This window comes from Amphiprion ocellaris, chromosome 16, assembly GCF_022539595.1.
Source record: "Amphiprion ocellaris isolate individual 3 ecotype Okinawa chromosome 16, ASM2253959v1, whole genome shotgun sequence".
In the NCBI taxonomy this organism is placed as follows: Eukaryota; Metazoa; Chordata; class Actinopteri; family Pomacentridae; genus Amphiprion; species Amphiprion ocellaris.
The window spans coordinates 21,610,948-21,628,151 of NC_072781.1; the positions used below are offsets into that span (position 1 = coordinate 21,610,948).

Sequence of the window (17,204 nt, forward strand, 5' to 3'; positions counted from 1 at the left end):
TCACCTCCCTGAACAAGGCCCTTCTCCCCCGATTGCTCATTTTGGCCGGGTGGTAAGCTCTAGGAAGAGTCCTCGTGCTTCCAAACTGCTTCCATTTACAAATGATGGAGACCATTGTGTTCATTTGTATCTTCAATCGTGCAGAAATGTTTTTTTTTAAATTTTTATTTAGCCTTTATTTAACCAGGTTGGTCCCGTTGAGATACAATGACGTCCTTTTCAAGGGAAGCCTGGCCAAGACAGCAGCTTAAGAAACATTAAAATTGCAACAATTAAAAACAAACGACACCAACTCACACAACAAAATAAATAAAATACATGCTAAATCAAAGCAACATGATGAGGAATTTCCATTAAAACAACAAGAAGTGCGGTAAGTAGCTGCTACAAAATCTTTCATAGTTTTTAAAAGTTACCAAGGGTACTGTACCCTTCCGTAGATGCCTCGATAAAACAAAGTCTCAGCGGTCTACAGACAATTCCTTTGACTTCATGGCTTGGTTTGTGCTCTAACATGCACTGTCAGCTGTTGGACCTCATATAGATAGGTGAGTCCCTTTTCAGATCATATCCAATCTAGTTGTAGTAACATTTCAAGGATGATCAGTGGAAACAGGATGCACCTGTGCTCAATTTTGAGTTTCATAGTAAATGGTGTGAATATTTACATTACTGATCCAAGGTCTGGGGTCACTTAGACATCCTTATTTTTGAAAGAAATGCAGTTTTTTCGTTGAAGATAACATTAAATGAATCAGAAATACAGTCTAGACATTGTTAATGTGGTAAAGGACTATTCTAGCTGGAAATGGATGATTTTTAATGGAATATCTACATAGAGGTACAGAGGAACATTCCCAGCAACCATCACTCCTGTGTTCTAATGCTACATTGTGTTAGCTAATGGTGTTGAAATGCTAACTGATGATTAGAAAACCCTTGTCCAATTATGTTAGCACATGAATAAAAGTGTGAGTTTTCATGGAAAACATGGAATTGTCTGGGTGACCTCAAACTTTTAAACGGTAGTGTATGTTCATGTAATATTTCAGTGTTTTATTTGTAATAAATTTGCAAAATTGTCAAAAAATATTTTTCACTTTGTCATTATGGGGTATTGTGCGTAGAATTTTGAGGGAAAAAATGATTGAATCCATTTTGAAATAAGGCTGTAACATAAAATGTGGGAAAAGTGAAGCAATATGAATATGCACTGTACATTAGAATAATCATGTAGCTGACAACAAAACATGTTCACAGTGAACATGTTCATATTAATACATGAGCAGTCTAATATGCAACAGTCTGAAATAAATAGAGGATTACTACATTAAAGACTAAAATACAAAACACAGTATAATGTCATGCAAAATGAGGGGAAGAAGAAAGATATCCAGTAGAAAACTCAGATCCATGTCCTCAGTAAGTGGATGTGTCTGTCTCCATGTCATGGCTCTATTGGCTTTGACAGATCAAAGATGGAGTCGAGTGATCTGATTGGCTGCTGTGACTCTCTCGGTTTCTTGTGGTTTCTCCTCTGATGCACCAGGATCATCTGTCTGGTCCACTTGGCTCAGATTGTGTGTTCAAGGAGAGATGTTCATTTACTGTTTCACTACCTGTTAGATTCTGAACCGGCACAGCCTCACAATACACAGAAACTGCCTAACAGTCTGGAAAGATAGGAATATGAAATGGGATATACTGTAAGGCCTTTAACGAGATTGTCATTTTAAATCTGTTGAATTTATTTAAATTATCAGGGATTATATTTATTTTTCTTTGACTTCAAACACAGTTCCCCCGTTGAAGCCATGATAAGGGGGCGTTTTCGCTGGATTTTCCCTCTACTGAATTTTTCCCCTTTGCAGCATCAGTAGCTCAGAGCCAGCCTCCGACCAGACTACGCTGTTCCTGCTTGCACTGTGGGCTTTTTTTTTCTAAGGTTGGAGGGCAAGATTATTACGCACAAGGACAGCAAGTAAAGAGAACCACAACAAAACGCGCCGTCCTTCATCGTGCAGCAGCCTGTCGGACTTGGGCTGATTCGCGTTAAAGGAGGACAAAACAGGTAGAAACTTGGAGGCTTTTCATTTTTCATGCTTCGGCGCATATCCGGATTGACGGGGAGGCTTTACTTTCCATGTCTGATGTGATTACACACATGCAGAGGATTGGAGGCTACATGGAAAAAAGAAGGGGGCGGGTGGGGGCTTGTTTAAAGAAATGGGTCGTTGTACTCAACGTCTCAATTGTAGAATAACACGCGAAAGTGGCTGGCGGAATGTGCACCGAAGGATTTTGATTAACGAGCTGAACGCAGCCGACCTGTCGTGGCTAACATTTTCTCGCAGCTTTGTATTTTTTTGCAGGACAGTTATCGCCCAGTAATGAATACAAACACATCTTCGTTGAAGCTTTCATTGCCGAGTCCACCTTGTCAACAATTTAGTAACGACAAACTAGCTTAATGTAGCCGACCTGTCGTAACTGACATTACCTCGCAGCGTTGTTTTCCCTGCTGAATCAGTGCCTATGAATAAATACATAAATACACGCCTCTGTGTTAGCTGGCATCGCCTTGTCAGCTGTTTTCTTTAGTTCAAATAAGGGAAAAGTCCACTTAAATGTCTACGCAGGTACACGGAGAAGGCGTCACTTGGCTGTAATGTTGTGTTTGGTACAGTATACTGCCGTTAGCTCTTGCACGGTACAGTAACGTTAGCTGTGGCACGTTACAGTAACGTTAGCTCTGTAACGGTACAGTAACGTTAGCTCTGCATGGTACAGTAACGTTAGCTCTGTAACTGTACAGTAACGTTAGCTCTGTAACTGTACAGTAATGTTAGCTCTGTAACTGTACAGTAATGTTAGCTCTATAACAGTACAGTAACGTTAGCTCTGCACGGTACAGTAACGTTCGCACTGGCAGGGTACAGTAACGTTAGCTCTATAACGGTACAGTAATGTTAGGTCTGGCACGGTACAGTAATGTTAGCTGTGACACGATACAGTAACGTTAGCTGTGGCTCTGCACGGTACAGTAACGTTAGCTGTGGCTCTGCACGGTACAGTAACGTTAGCTCTGGCTCTGGCACGGTACAGTAACGTTAGCTTTAGCACGGTACAGTAACGTTAGCCTCCATAGCTTGTTCTATTCACAGTCTTTTTCCGTGTCCCTCCATGTTTAACGCGCGCGATGTGCTCCGAGTCGGTGCATGTAAATAAAGTGAGAGTCAAGCTGCTGCAGGCCGCAGCCGATCACTGCTGTTTACATGGAGACCTCGGGAAAGGGGATTCCTTCCTCGTAACATCCCCGATCAACATATGGTTTGACCTAAAAATACAAGAAAAAAAGACAAGAACGGCCTTCATTAGAGTATCCTAGATATAAACTTTGGACGTAACGTGTGTTTACTTGTCTGTGGTAGAGCTCTGTTCAGTCGGTAAACATGTATGTGAAATCAGTTTCTTGTTTTCGGCTGTCAAACTCAGCTGAGGACGTCAGCCTGCGGATATGTTCATTGGTTCGCTGAAGGTTCGCTGAACCCTAACCAAGTCTGGTACAGATTCCTGTCAACAGTAAACAAAAGCTCTGTCATCCCCTATGGTTAGTTTATAACGGATTTGAAATTATGTTAAAAAGAAATAGCTGCATTACAATTCCACTAGTGTGTGGCACTGCACACATGCACGTCATGGTGTGCCATGTGCAAGATGCTAAAAAATAAAATAAAATAAAAAAAAACGGGACTGATGTATTTTGTTTTATTTGTTCAGGTTTTAAATTAGTACTTTATTTAAAAATGTGTTTTTTTTCAACAAGTTTTCAGTGGAACTGCTTTCTAACAAAGTAACAGTTCCTGTGAAAACTGTCTCTACTGTGTGCTGCATATCATTCAAATTAACAGACATTGTTCCTAGAAAGAGATCATTTATAAAAATATAATTATGTCTGCAAATTACATTTTGTAGCTTTAATGTGTTGGGATTCCAAAGAAAGATATGTGAAAGCGTGCAATATTTATTTATTACTTGCATTTTAGGAGAACTCCTTCTTGGTGTAATATGCAGTATTATTTCTATATTATTTATTTGGAACTAATTAATTAACTAATTATTTATAGCTAACTGCTGTGCATGTAGAATATGTTATTTTGGTTATTTACTAGATGTGGTTGCACTCTATGTCCAGACCAGGATGTCTGCCAGAGGAGGAAAGAAGAAGGCCACCAAGCTGTCCCGTTCAGCCAGGGCAGGTGTCATCTTCCCTGTAGGGAGGATGATGAGGTACCTGCGCACTGGCACACACAAATACCGGATCGGCATGGGGGCGCCCGTCTACATGGCAGCTGTCATTGAGTACCTGGCAGGTATGGCGGCGTCATGTGGTTCAGCCATCTACATACCAACTTCCGCATCTGTAAGCGCATAGTTGTGCACAAAAGTTTACATACACTTGTAAAGACCATCATGGAGTTCTTGAGTTTCCAATGACTCCTATAACTCTGAATGTTTAATAATGGGATCGTTAAAAAAGTGTCTTTGTCACACAATGAAAAAACAACCATGCATTTTGATTCATTTGTAGATTTACAATAGGTCATTTGGAAATCTGACAAACTAAACTTTCTGTAAGCTTTTGTTCACAACTGTATATATCAGAACGATACCATTAGAGAGGTTGAGGTCTAAGTCTAAACATCCAGCCAGAACTAGGAGTCGTGCAGCAGATGGCCTAAAGCCCACAGAGCCCTGATCTAAACATCATGGAGTCAGTATGGGATTACATTGAAAGACAGAAGACCCCGAGACAGACTGAAGAATTGTGGGAAGTTCCCCAAGGTGTTTTGAGCAACCTACCTGCCTAGTTTAACACAGTTTCCGAAGAAAAAAAAATGAAAGTGAATAAAAAAAGATTTAAAAATAGTTCAAAGGCAGACCTTACAATATAGTTATACAAGAGTGCTACATTCTGTTACGGTATTCTCACCTCGTTTTCACTGATTGGAGTTTGTCCTCTGTAGTTACATTTTACAGTCCTGCTACTTAACAGTTTAGTTTCAGTTCTGGCCCATTTCTGTTGATTATTACACAAGCTACATTAATTGGTCACAGGGTAACTACAGCTAATTAGCAATTAATCCAAGAGTATGAATCGCAACATTTCTGATGTATCTGCCTCTTTCACTTCACCAAGACAACATGAGGACTGGGCTCAGGATGGCCACATTATCTTCTCCTGAGGAGGGAGATGCAGCGCTCTGATTCATATTCCAATTAATAGTATGTTAGCTTATCCTGTGACTGAAGCCAACGTAATCAACAAATGTTTATGTAAATGTTTAATGCTTTATTGTGTCATATTTAAATTCGTTCAGCTGCCAAAGTATTAATATTATTATTTAGAATTAGTAATAATAAACTTAAATAAATTAAGAAGACTCCTACCTTGTATCATGGCAACTACCTAGAAGAAAGAGAATTGAATGGGGCAAAATCCATCCATCCATCCATCTTCTACCGCTGATCCGGGTCGGGTCGCGGGGGCAGCAGCTTTAGGAGGGAAGCCCAGACCTCCCTCTCCCCGGCCACATCATCTAGCTCCTCCCGGGGGACCCCAAGGCGTTCCCAGGCCAGCTGGGAGACATAGTCTCTCCAGCGTGTCCTGGGTCTTCCCCGGGGCCTCCTCCCAGTGGGACGTGCCCTAAACACCTCACCAGGGAGGCGTCCGGGGGGCATCCTAATTAGATGCCCGAGCCACCTCATCTGGCTCCTCTCTACGCGGAGGAGCAGCGGCTCTACTCTGAGATCCTCCCGGATGGCCGAGCTTCTCACCCTATCTCTAAGGGAGAGCCCAGCCACCCTACGGAGGAAACTCATTTCAGCCGGCTGAAATGGGGCAAAATATTTGAAATTTTACCACTTGTTGCACTTCTGGTGGGGAAGCACTGCTGTAATACCCTAAGTGCCCAAATATGAGCTCAGAACTGAAATTGAAAAAGAATCAAGAAATCCTGACAAGTGGAAGAAAAATGAGAATACTGTAACCTACTGTAGCTCTCTTGTATAATTTTAGAGGAAGTTTAGCCTTTCAGCTCATTTTTGCTCAGTTTTTAAAAAATACTTTCAATTAGTTTTTGTTTGATCCTTCAGAGATTTATTTTGTTTATTACTATTTTAAAATACTAATTTATATTCATTTAATTCATATCCTGTAACACATTACAAAATAGAAAAATTACAGGGCACAGGTCTAATTCTTGAGCAAATAAGAATGGGTCAAAAGAAGTTTCTTGGACTATAAAGCTAACAAAACAAATTAGGATTTTAAAAAGACAGCATTTTTTTTCTCGCAATATTACTGTACATATCACTGTTAAAACATTACAGCTTCCAACAGGAGTTAGATCTAATCATGTTGACTGCATCTAATGTTCAGGAAAATAAACCAGTTTAAATGGCAGAACACATGCTGCATGTTAGATGGCTTTCCATATTCTGTTTTCTCTCCTCTAAGCTGAGATCTTGGAGTTGGCAGGAAACGCAGCACGGGACAACAAGAAAGGCAGAATAACTCCCAGGCACATCAAGCTGGCTGTGGCCAACGATGAGGAGCTTAACCAGGTAACACAGTGCTGTACCAGTGGCAGACTTATATTTGTGTGTAAACCATCACACTTCAGGTACCAGCAGAGCCAGCTTCTCACACTCAGAGTCAGTATGTGCTGTGTGTCTTGCTTTGCTTGGTTCCACAAAGTGCTTTACTGTGTGTTTCTCATTCACCCATTAACACACACACTCTCACCGTAAGGGTATTGCACCCACAGAAGAAATAAACTGGGAGTAATTTGGGGTTCAGTGTCTTGCCAAAGGACACACCCACACATGGAAGAGACAGGGATCGAACCGCTAACCTCATGATTAGTGGACAGTCTGCTCTACCACCTGATCCATGGGCACTGCATTCACAAAAGAAAAAAACATGGAGACTTTCTCCTGCAATGATGATTTGCTTCTAGTTATGTGATCTTAATAATGAGAAAGGTTAATGTGATTATCACTTTACTAACCTAATGGAGGCAATGGCCCCACTTGATTTATTATATTAAACATGAGCTTGAACATCAGTAGTTTGTTTTATTCGAACGGTAAGAGTCTTCACTTGTGTGAACCTATGTGAACTTTCACAAAAAAAGTATAATGTTGCAATGAATGCATGGGAAATGATAACATGCACCTTTGAACTGAACTACTTTGATGCTGAAGAAATCCTAAAACCTGGGAAACCCTGCAGGTTGTCAAATATTACCATTCCTACCCCACGATGTGTAAGCATGATGCTGTGAAAAGTGGGTTTTCAGAATTTTTTTCACTGAAAACAGCTGCTGCTGTAGCTGAAAGTGGAATTTATGATTTGTTAAACTAAACAGTGAGCCAAAACGGGTAGAACTGAGAGTAACTGTTCGTAAATGATCTTCACTTACGTACTTCTGCACTGCTTATCTATGCCTTTTAATCATAGCTAGGTTCTACAAAGCGCTTCACACTCACACGCCGATAGTGACAGAGCTGCCATGTAAGGTGCTCACCTGTCATCGGGAGCAACTTGGGGTTTAGTGTATTGCGTTAAGGCATTTCGGCACATGTAGGGGCCAGGGATCAAACTGCCAATGTTGTGATTAGTGGAAAACCTGCTGTTCCACCTGAGTGGAACATTAAGAGAATTATTTGCGGTTGAGGATAATTCTCTGTGGGCTCATCATCACTGTAAGCCCTCTTTTCAAATTCAGTCATTTGATTGATTGTCCGTGTAAACATACAGGTAAGTGCAGCCTTTGTTAGTCACCAGTGGAAAAATAGAAATAGCTTTTACATTAATGATGCCGCCCAGCATGACCTAAGTACAGATAATACAGATATAATACAGATAATCACACTTACATTCACACCTACAGACAATTTAGAATCACCAATTAACCTGAGCATGTTTTTGGACTGTGGGAGGAAGCTGGAGTACCTGGAGAAAACCCACACATGCACAGATAGAACATGCAAACTCTATGCAGAAAGATCCCAGGAAGGCCGGGACGTGAACCAGGGCTCTTCTAGATGCAAGGCAAAAGTGCTAACCACCAAGCCACTGTGCAGCCCAGACCTCAACATTCCAAGACAAATCTCTATCTGCCATCTGGAGCCGCTTGTGGATCAGGTTGCCTCATGCACCTTTAACCTCATTATCTGGCACTAGTGGAGCCACTAGTGCCAGAAGCACTAGTGGCTCCACCATTGCAAACACATGTTGTTCAGCTGAGCAGTGTTCACACTGTTGGAACATCAACTTTCTAATGAAAGCCAAGGTTCAACCATAATAAATGTTTTTTTGTGTTGCTGTAATTATATCATATTGCTAAAATTACACTCACCGGCCACTTTATTAGGTACAACTGTTCAATCGCTCGTAAACACAAATAGCTAATTAGCCAATCATATGGCTACAACTCTATGCATTTATTTAGGCATGTAGACATGGTCAAGACAACTTGCTGAAGTTCAAACCGAGCATCAGAATGGGGAAGAAAGGGGATTTAATTGACTTTTAATGTGGCATGGTTGTTGGTGCCAGACAGGCTGGTCTGAATATTTCAGAAACTGCTGATCTTCTGGGATTTTCACACATTACCATCTCTAGGGTTTACAGAGAATGGTCCAAAAAAGAGAAACTATCCAGTGAGCAGCAGCTGTGAAGATGAAAATGCCTTGTTGATGTGAGAGGTGAGAGGAGAATGGGCAGACTGGTTGGAGATGATAGAACCACACGTTACAACCAAGGAATGCAGAATACCATCTCTGAACACACAACACGTTGAACCTTGAAGAAGATGGACTACAGCAGCAGAAGACCACACCAGGTGCCACTACTGTCAGCTAAGAACTGGAAACTGAGGCTAAAATTGGCACAGACTCACCAAAATTGGACAATGAAAGACTGGAAAAACATTGCCTGGTGTGATGAGTCTCGATTTCAGCTGTGACACTCAGATGGTCAGAATTTGGTGTAAACAACATGAAAGCATGGATCCATCTTGCCTTGTATTAGTGGTTCAGGCTGCTGCTGCTGGTGGTGGTGGTGTAATGGTGTGGGGGATATTTTCTTGGCACAGTTTGGGCCGCTTGGTACCAATTGAGCATCACTGAAATGCCACAGCTTACCTGAGTATGTACTGTGGTCATAAAGCGATGGACATGGTTAGCAACACTATGTCCATCCCTTTATGACCACAGTGCACCATCTTCTGATGGCCACTACCTGCAGGATAATGCACCATGTCACAAAGCTCAGATCATCTCAAACTGGTTTCTTGAACATGACAATGAGTTCACTGTACTCCAAGGCCTCCACAGTCACCAGCTCTCAGTCCAATAGAGCACCTTTGGGATGCGGTGGAATAGGAGATTGCCATTATGGATGTGCAGCTGACAAATCTACAGCAACTGTGTGATGCTATCATGTCAATATGGACCAAAATCTCAGAGGAATGTTTCCAACACCTTGTTGAAAGTATGCCATGAAGAATTAAGGCAGTTCTAAAAGTAAAGGGAGGTCCGGCCATTTACTAGCAAGGTGTACCTAATAAAATGGCCAGTGAGTGTATATTGTGTTAGCAACTGTCCTATCATGATAATGGGAGGAAAGTGTTTTCCCAGGGGTGCACGGTGCATGTGTGATAGCGAAGGTTTCAGCTGACAGCAGATGGTGTGTATAACAGCTAATGTTTCATTTAAATGTCCCAGCACTGTGGTTAACCCTCTGCTTGGAACAACCACAACAGTTCCGTGAAGGAAATAACATTCCTGTGAAGACAAAGGGTCTGTTTTGTATTCTGTAGGACAGTACAGAAAATACAAAGTCTTTATTTCTGGAATGTTTTTGCCGTCAGCTTCTGAGGGGGGTGACTATATCAAATGGAGGAGTTCTGCCTCGGATCCATCCAGAGCTGCTGTCAAAGAAAAGGGGAAGCCGGGTAAAAGTGGAAACTCAGGCATCTGTCCCCGACAAGCAGGAAGGACGCTCAAAGAGCAAGAAGCCAGTCAAACCCTTCAAAAAGGTTAAAGGCAAACGAGGCCGCAAGCCAAAGGTCAGTCAACTCAACAGACACAATACACAGGGCGGGGGGAATTCATTAAGGCCTCAGTATACTGCAAAGGAAAAATCTCTGGCTGTTCCACAATTCAATTGAATTGGCTTCTCTGTTCCAAATGAACAGAAAGTAAGGGGTAACTGCACTGCAAGGGGCAGTGGTGGCACAACGGTTAAGTCTCTGGACTACTGATCAGAAGGTCAGAGGTTCAAGCCCCGATGCTGCCACTGTTGGGCCCTTGAGCAAGGCCCTTAACCCTTCCTGCTCCAGGGGCGCTGTACTGTGGCTGACCCGTCGCTCTGACTCCCCCCAATTGGAGAGATATGCAAAAATCAGAATTTCCCCTCGTGGGATTAATAAGGGATAATAAAAAAATAAAAAAATAAATAAATAAATAAATAAGGCTCTTTGTCCAGCTAACTGTGTGCCAAACCACTGACTCCTGTTACAGCTACAAATGAAGGATGACTGATAAAAAAGTTAATGGTCAATTCCTGCTTTCCGTCTACGCAGACAGATAAGTGGAGTGCGGACATGGCTCTGTTCACACTACACTGGGGCTGGTCTGCCACATTTCCCCTTACTTCAAAAACAAAACTACTCATGGGAAAACAACAGCTGGTTACAGCTTTGGTTGTAACACCATATCCCTGATTATTCCTGAGGTGTGCCAGGACCAGTGTAAAAACATAGCTCAGGATTTCAGAAGAAATGGGGACTATGTACAGTACTGTGTTTGGGCTCCATCAAGGGAACGCATGCATAAAGCTCCTCCAAAGTTTGGCAGCGAATACTTCAATTACAACTTTTTTGATGATGAATTATAAAGGTGTGAATGACTGAGATTCTCCTCGTACATCTCACTTTTTACAAAACATTTGTTTTAAGCACCATTTGTTTTCCTAGGACATGCAGTCAGCATGCGTGTAGTGTGGAAAGTCATGCAATCCCAAATTTTGGGCTGCACCAGTCATATCCAAAACTAATCCATGTCCAAGCAGCTCTGAGATTCAGTTGGGTTTAGGAGTTGAACTGTGTCAATTAAAGAAGACTGATATGGTTGAAAGTTTTAGAAAAAGTACCAAAAAAAAGTACAAGGGCTTTAGACTTTGAATTTAAATTATTTTGTTAAACTTTGATGTTCAGAGGCAAGACAAAACATTGCCACAATGCAATATGCTAAAGCTGAAATCCTGCAATATTATATTGTATATAAGTAACAAATAGTAAATAAATAATAAACCCAAGAATTTGACAAGGCATCGAAGGCTATCTTTTAATTTTTTAATCTGCTTGAGTCAGTACTCAGCAAGTACCGATCAACAGCCAGAGTGATTAGGGCTGTGCATTCTGTTATGATTAAAGTGCGGGTCAATGGATGTTTTTTTTCTCCATCTGGCAAAGAGCACAGACAACGACAAAGAGTCTGTACCAAACTCCACAGCAGAAGACGGTCCTGGAGATGGCTTCACCATCCTGTCAGCAAAGAGCCTGTTCCTTGGACAAAAGGTAATGTATGTGTATTAGAGACACTTAGTGGCAATGCTCTTTATTGTGAACTATAGAGATTCCAGAGGTTGGACATCCATCTATCCATCATCTATACACCACTTAATCCTCACTAGAGTCATTGGGGGGCTGGAGTCTATCCCAGCTGATTTAGGGTGAAGGCAGGGAACACCTGGACAGGTCACCAGTCTATCACAGGGCTACACATAGAGACAAACAATCACACTCACATTCACACCTATGGACAGTTTAGAATTACCAGCATGTTTTTGGACTGTGGGAGAAAACCCAAGCATGCACAGGGAGAACATGTAAACTCCATGCAGAAAGATCCCAGGCCGGGATGCAAACTGGTGATCTTCTAGCTGCAAGGCGACAGTGCTAACCACCGAGTCACTATGAGGTTGGACATAATATAGAAAAACTATAGCAGTTTATGCAATACGCATATTTAAACTGACCGGCAGTGGTCATAAAGTGCACTGTGCATTTGCAAACTTTGGTTTAAATAAAGTGACTATGGCAGTGGTGATCACAGTAGATATTCTAAAGAGCATACTGCAACAAGGTACACAGTTGTACATTTTGTGTGTGTATAGCTGTGTAAAGCTGACAGGTGGTACAATTAAGATATCAGCATCTAGTCAGTATGATGTTTGATAAAAGCCCAACTAACATGTCAGTCTGATGTACAACATTTCTCAAAACTACTCAATAAGAAAATGCCGCAGCTGTTTTGTCATAGGGCTGCACAGTGGTGTAGTGGTTAGCACTTTCGCCTTGCAGCTAGAAGATCCCTGGTTCGCGTCCCGGCTTTCCCGGGATCTTTCTGCATGGAGTTTGCATGTTCTCCCTGTGCATGCGTGGGTTTTGTCCGGGTACTCCGGCTTCCTCCCACAGTCCAAAAATATGCTGAGGTTAATTGATCATTCTAAATTGCCCGTAGGTGTGAATGTGAGAGTGATTGTTTGTCTCTGTATGTAGCCCTGCGACAGACTGGTGACCTGTCTAGGGTGTCCCCTGCCTTCACCTGAGTCAGCTGGGATAGGCTCCAGCCCCCCCCCCCCGCGACCCTAGTGAGGATTAAGCGGTGTATAGATAATGGATGGATGGATTTTTTGTCATATTGATGTCTTTGTGAATCCACAGCTTTCACTAACAGAGAGTGAAATCGGCAAAATCGGAACCATCAAGGTGGAGGGAATTATTAACCCAACAAATGCAGAGATGGACCTCAAAGATGGAGTGGGTAAGGAGAGCATGGTCATGTGATTTTTTTTTTTTCTTTTTTACTTGCCACTTTTCAGACTTTTGTTTCAGACTCTCTTATACTGAGCTTCTGCTGCACCGTATTTTCAGGCAATGCCCTGGAGAAAGCTGGAGGCAGAGAGTTCCTGGAGGGAGTTAAGGAGCTGCGGAAAGCACAGGGGCCTTTGGAGGTGGCATCAGGTAAAGACTGACCTGGACAGACACTTCACACAGGGTAAACTGTATCAGCTCTAATGTTTTAGTAGCTGTGCGAGGAACATTTCTACCAGAGACCTTATATAGAAGATGAAGTCTATGATTCGTAGACACCTCTGTTCTTTAGAAACTCATTAGTTAGGTGACACAGTCAGACTAAGAGTGTGTGTCTGTGCGTCCTGCAGTGGCAGTGAGCCAGGCCAATGGGATGGCAGCCCGCTTCATCATCCACTGTAACATCCCTCAGTGGGGCTCAGAGAAGTGTGAGGACCAGCTAGAGAAGACAGTGAAGAACTGCCTCTCAGCAGCAGAGGAGAAGAAGCTCAAGTCGGTGGCTTTCCCTTCACTTCCTGCTGGACGGTGAGTTCCACACTTCAAACTGTCTGTGTGTCACTCAGTAGAGCTGCTCCTGTGCTTGTTCACTCAGATTTGACCACTAGGGCTAATTTACAGCCGAAGTGAAATTTGATAAAGAGTTCCTTCAAAACCTGTTACAGATTTTACGACTGGAAACTACTGGACCAGTTAGCAACACAGATTCCAGGGCCTCGTGTTGGTGCCACTTAAATGCCCGAGCTTCTGATTGAAATATCTTCTCTCTAGTGCTCCAAAAACGCCATAAACAAGTCTTTCTTGTTTTTTTTTTATGCTACATATTGCTTTAGACCATTTTAAAGGCGTTATTTTATGGAAGCAAATCACATTTACCTTTACAAAATGGTGATAGAGCACCTTTTAATAACTGATATGACACGGTCCCAGTACCGGGATCACATTGGCAGAAAAAGGTCACATACGTCTGTCTTTACAATAAAAGCTCCAGTATATAAGATTTTGAATACAAACAGCAGCAAACAACTATCTGCTGTGTAAAGATATAGTGGGGTAATAGTGTTGTACTCCCTCTGTGTGCGTGTTGAACTAAGGTTCTCTGCTTTGTTTGTTAGTCTAGTCATGTGCATTTTAGTGCATGTGAGTCTCTCCCTTTGAAACTGTTCCTCCTCACATTTGTAAACCAACTGAGAATGACCCCCCATTCTACAGTGTAAAAGTGAAAGTGCAGTCCAGAGAACAGACGCTGAGCCTTTTAAGACTGATGTCTTTTCTTATGGTTGGGTATTGTTTGGTTTTTTTCTGACACTGGTGATAAAATAATTTGGAAGCAAATCAGACTCATGTCAGTAACCATCTGAACAGCTTTCATGCTGACAGATGAGTAAAAAAGCAGCAAAGCACTTTACATACAACATTTGAGCTAATAGGAATTATCCTCTAGAATCAGCAGCCTCTTATTGTGTGATTTGACACCATCTGACTTTTATAAACCAGTGCCAGAGTTCTCCTCTAACTGATGCAGGGATGTGAATGTGTTGGCTCAGTGCTCGACACACTATTGATGGTCATTAATTACAGCTGCAACAACAATTATGTTTTCAAATCCATTTGTGTGCAGCCTGAGAGAACAGAAAACACTTCTAATCTTTTGTTTTACCAACTCTGGTGTTCATCAGTAGTGTTAAGTGTTAGCAGGTATTGTTTTATTTTTTCTTTTTAACCTCATCATGTTGCTGTTGTGTGTCGCAATAAATCAATGTAGACAGAGTGATAAAGAATCCTGTGTGTTAGAGGAATGTTACCGAAACATGACTGGGTTCTGAGATCAGAAGGAGATCAGAAAGGCTCACTCTTCTAGAACAGGGGTGTCAAACATACGGCCTGGAGGCCAAAACCGGCCTGCCAGAGGGTCCAGTCCGGCCCGTGGGATGACTTTGCAAAGTGTAAAAAAAAAAACTGAGGTGAAAATAAATACTTCCTAATGTGAGTCAGTTGCTTCAGTATGACAGAGTTTTGCTTGGTTGAACCCTATTGTTGATGCACTGCCACAACTTTTATGCATTGTTTTTGTATAAATTTGATACATTTACAAGGCAGGGGGACAACTTCTTCCTTTATAGTTTAGTTTGTGTGGTGTGTCAGGAACACTACACAGATGTGGAAATGAATGGGAATTTACAATAATTTCTAGATCTTGACAATTTGTAATATACTATAATGTTGAATTCCAGCTACCTGCAACTGAATGTTTTGTGCCTTTGGCTGAATGTTTCAACTGAACTAAAATGACTGACAGCCCTGATCTAGAACTTGCTGGCTGTTGTGGCCACATCTGTAGTTTAGTCTGATTCTTTAGAATCAGAACTACTGAAAGTCTCATCCAATGCAGCTGTGAAATCATTTGTCTCCCACCAAAGTAACGATGCAGAACACGAGTCCTTTACATTTTTACTTGCAATGACATCATTACCAGCTGTGTTGTATCTGCAGCACCTGTACATTAGTCTTCATTGCTCTTTATCCACTGCTCACTACACATTCATTCAATAACTGGACTCTCTTTCACAGGAACGGCTTCCCAAAGCAAACAGCTGCTCAGCTCATCCTCAAGGCCATCTCCAACCATTTTGTGTCATCCACGAGCTCCTCTTTGAAAAACATTTACTTTGTGCTGTTTGACAGTGAGAGCATTGGAATATACCTTCAGGAAATGGCCAAGCTGGACACCAAGTGAGGAATCCTGGTTTTAGGGGTTGGTTTTTCTAACTGTTGTTTGTTGCGGATGGGGTAGGTAGGTAGGTGGTGCAGCAGTAGGGCTTTTGATGTGGAATCTGTTGATTAAAGAGGAAAACAATATTTGTGAGTGGAGTGCTGTTCACATTTATGTCCCACTGTCCCTTCAAGATATTGAATTCTTTATAGATTAGATCATTTAAGTCCGTACAGTTTGATATTCTGCCTCCTTGTTTCATGATGTTTTTACATTCCATGTACAAATATTGTATAACAGTTTTTTTCTGGCCTATGTAGTTTCTGATACAGTTAGTTTACTAAAAAAAATACAGTGATTCTCATTTTGCTTTGAAATAAAACTCAGATGTTTTACACCAGAGGTCTGCTCAAACTTTCAACACTTGTTTCAATTGTTTTTCACTGTTGTTGTTGCGTGTTGTTTTAAAAAAAGTTACAAATGGCACTGTCCAGAGTCTTAGTGTCTGTGTAAATGTCTCCTCTTTCAAGCAATAAGCATTTGACATAATTTGTAATTCTACTACAAAATCCGACCAGTCAAGCTAGGAGAAATGCTAAAAGGACAATTCCTATTCTTTATTCTTTACATCCTCAATGAGTCCCATGATCACATCCAGATCTGTAGTATTTTAAAACGTCTCACTGTCTCTTTGTCAAGACTGCACCCTCTCATAGGTGAACAAAAAACACACAAGTCTAGGCCTATTTTAAAACATGACTCGATAAAGGACCCAGAATGCAGCTTTATTCAATGACAGATGACAAGAGAAAAACATGAATGGGCTGCTGGATGCTGTCAGTTAGTAGCCAGACTAACTGTCCACAACTATGAATCTAAGAAATGGTTTCAGACCACTCTGGATTGTTGGTTTGTATGTGCACGTTGACAAGAACAAGTAATATACAGGGTGTCCCTAAAGTCTGGACACATAGGAACACTCATTAACTATCATTTTTTTTTTTTTTTTTGCCTCCACAGATTAAATACGGCTTTGTTGAAAGAAGAAAGATTTGAACTGGTACTTCTCAGTGGATGTGAAGGATGGACATATCGAAAGATAGATGAATTTAATGCACGTCATCTATGGAGGATTCCACTTGGCTTTTCTATGGTGGCGAAGGTGGTTAAAAAGTTCACAGAAATGGGCAGTGTCATGGACAAACCCCGTTCTGGACGATCAAATCTATCAGCCAAAACTAAAGAAATGGTCATGGCTAAAATTCATGCTAGCCCCCAAAAAATCACTTCCTAACCCTAATCCTGTGTTTCGATATGTCCATCCTTCACATTCACTGAGAAGTACCAGTTCAATTCTTTCTTCTTTCGACAAAGCCATATTAAAGCCAGTAAAATGTCCCCCAATTCTGGATTGACTCATGTATTAAATAATGAACAACATCTCACTTTGTGTTTGTGATCAAGTTGATAAAATAACCAAAACATTCAGAATGACATCAATGGATGTACTGATAGCAACAATATCTGTTGTAATCGGTTCCTCA

The 17,204-nt window shown here is 41.5% G+C and overlaps 1 protein-coding gene across 1 annotated transcript; it reads left to right on the top strand.

The window, feature by feature from the left end:
• Window positions 1-1,888: 1,888 nt before the first annotated feature.
• On the top strand, window positions 1,889-16,062 carry LOC111586491 (core histone macro-H2A.2). The gene is made up of 9 exons (XM_023296230.3): window positions 1,889-2,071; window positions 4,196-4,373; window positions 6,521-6,627; window positions 9,942-10,139; window positions 11,547-11,651; window positions 12,801-12,900; window positions 13,011-13,100; window positions 13,301-13,475; window positions 15,519-16,062. Exons 2-9 carry the CDS (start codon window positions 4,202-4,204, stop codon window positions 15,682-15,684), a joined length of 1,113 nt encoding a protein of 370 aa, XP_023151998.1. The 5' UTR covers window positions 1,889-2,071; window positions 4,196-4,201; the 3' UTR covers window positions 15,685-16,062.
• The last annotated feature ends 1,142 nt before the right edge of the window (window positions 16,063-17,204 follow it).

Bases quoted from the DNA above. Each gene is read 5' to 3' on its own strand.
- LOC111586491 (XM_023296230.3), top strand. From the start codon at position 4,202: ATGTCTGCCAGAGGAGGAAAGAAGAAGGCCACCAAGCTGTCCCGTTCA. The intron at 4,374-6,520 runs GTATGGCGGCGT...CTCTCCTCTAAG, and splicing joins TGTCATTGAGTACCTGGCAG to CTGAGATCTTGGAGTTGGCA. The intron at 11,652-12,800 runs GTAATGTATGTG...GTGAATCCACAG, and splicing joins GCCTGTTCCTTGGACAAAAG to CTTTCACTAACAGAGAGTGA.